At 37.9% G+C, this 3294-nt stretch overlaps 1 protein-coding gene across 1 annotated transcript in view; it reads right to left on the bottom strand.

Moving 5' to 3' along the window:
• LOC104279963 (dedicator of cytokinesis protein 2-like) overlaps positions 1-3294 on the bottom strand; it is a gene marked incomplete at both ends in the record, with an annotated part of 78841 nt that overhangs the window by 68569 nt on the left and 6978 nt on the right. The window contains one exon of the mRNA XM_009877443.1: positions 655-750. Coding sequence (XP_009875745.1) covers positions 655-750 — 96 coding nt within the window. The remainder of the gene's footprint in view (positions 1-654; positions 751-3294) is intronic.

Here is a 3294-nt window from a genome sequence, read left to right as displayed (position 1 = left end):
GAACACAATTGGCTTGCATCCTCACAAATAGCTTAAATCAAGAGGACTACTCATGAGATAAGTGCTTATATCTGAATCCTGAATATAACTCTCACACCACAGAATCTCCACAGAAATCGCAGGTGAGTGCTCTCTGCCAGTGCATCCCCAGATACTTTCCCTTTGCACATCAGGCATCATCTTCCTCCTCCAGAAGCAGAGCCAGGAATGGTGGCTGTTCCATAGCAACTCTAATCCACCAAAAAGCAAAGAATGTGGGAAAAATTCGGAGAAACAGAGCATCCACCAGTGTTGTTGTTTTTTTAAATAAGCTGTCTTTTTTACTTGGACACTGATTTTGAATTAGTAGAAACACTATTTTCAATGTGTTAAAGTCTGCCCTTTATGCAGGTTTGTAAAGCATTCTTCTTTTTGCAAACAACAATTAACTTCAGATTTAGTGTTGTGCATACTTTAAAAAAAACAACATCCCACAGTATTTAACTAAATTCTAAAGACACTAGAGTGGCCCAGTTGAATGAAAAAAGAGTAAAGTTTTAGGCCTTTTACTTGAAATCTAAAAAATCCCACAAACAAGGAGTCCACAAATACTGTAACTGCGTTTTTTCAGGATAACTAGAAAATTACCTTCAAAGCATTAAAAATATTACTCACAATTAAAGGATCATCTCTTCCCATTGTAATAACAGTTCTGTTCACTGTGCGTAATAACTGTACCATTATTTCCTGAATATGGTGATAAGTTGATGCCTGCAAAAGAAAAAAAACCACAAAACAGTTTTGGTATTAAATCCATATCTCTTTTAAAATGTAGAATAAACCAATTATTTCCACGTTGACAGTTCAAGCTGTATAATATAATGAAACTATTGAAAGAACGACACTAATTCTTGTTCACATCGCTCCTTAGTTCCAGCAATTTCAGTGGAACACTCATTTCAAAGAGCGCACTCCAAGGTTAGCCTCATCTACCCCATAACTGGGGTTTGTTTCAAACAGTCACTTCCCAACCCTCACTACAGGGACTCGTGTCTTCCCAGGAACTGAGCCTATTACTTAATAGCAACACCCTGATGAAAACTAACTGAGGGAAATTGGCACCCCAGTTCTCTGCATCTGTCAACAGCCTTTGGGGTATTCTGGAGCTCAGCAATGTTCTTAGCTTGCAGTTACAAAGTAGAATAATTTTTAAAGGAGAAAGCTCTCTTCATTTCACTTTGTAGCTCTCTGAAGGCACAAACTGGAGATGCTCTGCTCCTTGGCCCCGTCACCAAAGCACTGGCAAGTGATCTAGTGAGACAACACCAGAGTCCCACCACCTGTCAGCACCAAGGTCTGAGTGACCTTGGCAGCCCAACGGCGAATATTCACCAACTCACATCAAATGATGAGTGCCTCTGGCACAGTGCCCGCAAAAGTACATTTGATTACTGATTTTAAAACATTGAGCAGAGGGGTATAATCTTATATTCACCAATTTCACTGACCTTACTCTGATCACCAGACAACTTTGGAAAGTAGCATGCAACCATTAAAGAAACAAAAAGTCTAAATTAATTTCTAATAGAAAAAGAAATAGCTTTCATCAAACAAAGCAGCTCTTTAACTTCACACATACTTTGGAAAGAACACCACAATGATGGAAGCTGTGGTGATTTAACAATATTTTAGGTGGCCAAGTTCCAATGTCACCCCAGGACAAGCTGCTTCTGACTGTTTTTCCTCAGAGACATCCAACATTGTCTCCTTTCTTTCTCCTGTTTCTATTAACCTGGATGAGGCCAGCATTCCTGGCAATAGCGACCTTCCTCATACCTAGCCATTTATTCACTATTACCATTTTGTGTCCTTCAACTATGACACATACAAGCTTAAATAAGCTTCTCACCTGTCACAGCATTTCAAAAGTTATTAGACTCTATAAATGAACAATGTCTTCACAGAATAATTTGTTTGTGATTGGTGTTTCTTTAATTTAAATTTCTCTGACACAGTCCCATATTTATAAAAAGACCTGACAGTTGCAGTACAGAAGACACATTTGCTGGAGTGCTTTCACAAAGCTGCTTTCTCTTCCATCTCCTCTGCTCCCCAATAAACACACTCTGAGATTTATATTACTCAAGTAACATCAAAACAATACAGGGCATTGACTCCTTGTATTTTAAATGCACTGAAAATAACAGTGAAATGAAAAGTGAAAACCGACAGTGCATCTCTCCCCATATCAACTTCAATAGTTAACCAAATACTCTTGCTGTCTTCTTTTTTCTCTTTTTAAATCACCTGAAAAATCTGAGATAAATTGCAATTTCTTCCAGCAAAACAAACCCACACTTTGACACACAGCAAAGCAAATTCTTCAGGTTTACGCAAAGTTCTAATCAGAAAGATGCTTTTCATTCATAAAGCAACCACCAGAATCTTTCGGCCTCTATGTTGCAGAAGCAGGATATCTTATTTCTAATAAATGTATTGGAACAGCTGACCTTACACTAAAAAAAGGAAAATCTAGCCTTGCTACTGCATTGTTGAACAGTGGCAGCCCTTGGTACCAGAATACCTTGATAAGCTTTTTATTTTTGTGGTGGTTTATGATAGAGCTAGAAAGCAAGACACCATTTGAAACACTCGTTCTAAATCAGTGTAAATTTTATTGGACTAAAAGGCTATAGAAGCCACTCTTATTGTCACAAGTATTTCTTTTTCCAAGGCTGTACTAGTGCATTACAGATGTATTGAAGTGTATCACAGATTCTTGTTTCACCATATGATATAACAGTTATCACACCCTGCTTGAAACTGAGAACAGGGGCAGAGCATCATAGCAAAGAAACACAGAGAGGGAAGACATCTCAGCAGAAGCTAGAAAAAGGAAAACAAGCAGACAGGTGTTGACAGTGTGAAGAAAAGGGGACAAAGGATGTAAAAAAAAAAAAAGATGAGTCAACCACAGGAAAGAAAAATGCCAGAAAGGTACTTGAAATAGCTTAATTTCTTGGCCTGAAAAACATGTAGGAGAGGTATTTCTTATCCACTGCCTTCAGGACCTAAAATGCAACACGCTTCCAAATCCCACTTTTCTACTGAAACATTTGTGAAAACTACGGAAAAAAATAATAATAATCCATTCAAGTATTGTCTTCATCAGAATTAAACATTGTCTACTTAATAAATACATCTTACACTGAACAATGGAGGAAACTGCAATACTGAGCACATAGACATGGACTTGTTTGGTAACCTTACAGTGAAAACCATCTGCCTGCTACAGATGCTTGCTTTTTTTCAGCA

The sequence above is a fragment of the Apaloderma vittatum genome, unplaced genomic scaffold, assembly GCF_000703405.1.
Source record: "Apaloderma vittatum isolate BGI_N311 unplaced genomic scaffold, ASM70340v1 scaffold2371, whole genome shotgun sequence".
Taxonomy (NCBI): Eukaryota; Metazoa; Chordata; class Aves; order Trogoniformes; family Trogonidae; genus Apaloderma; species Apaloderma vittatum.
The sequence above is the reverse complement of the archived record's forward strand: the minus strand, read 5'-3'. Positions and strand labels throughout refer to the sequence as shown.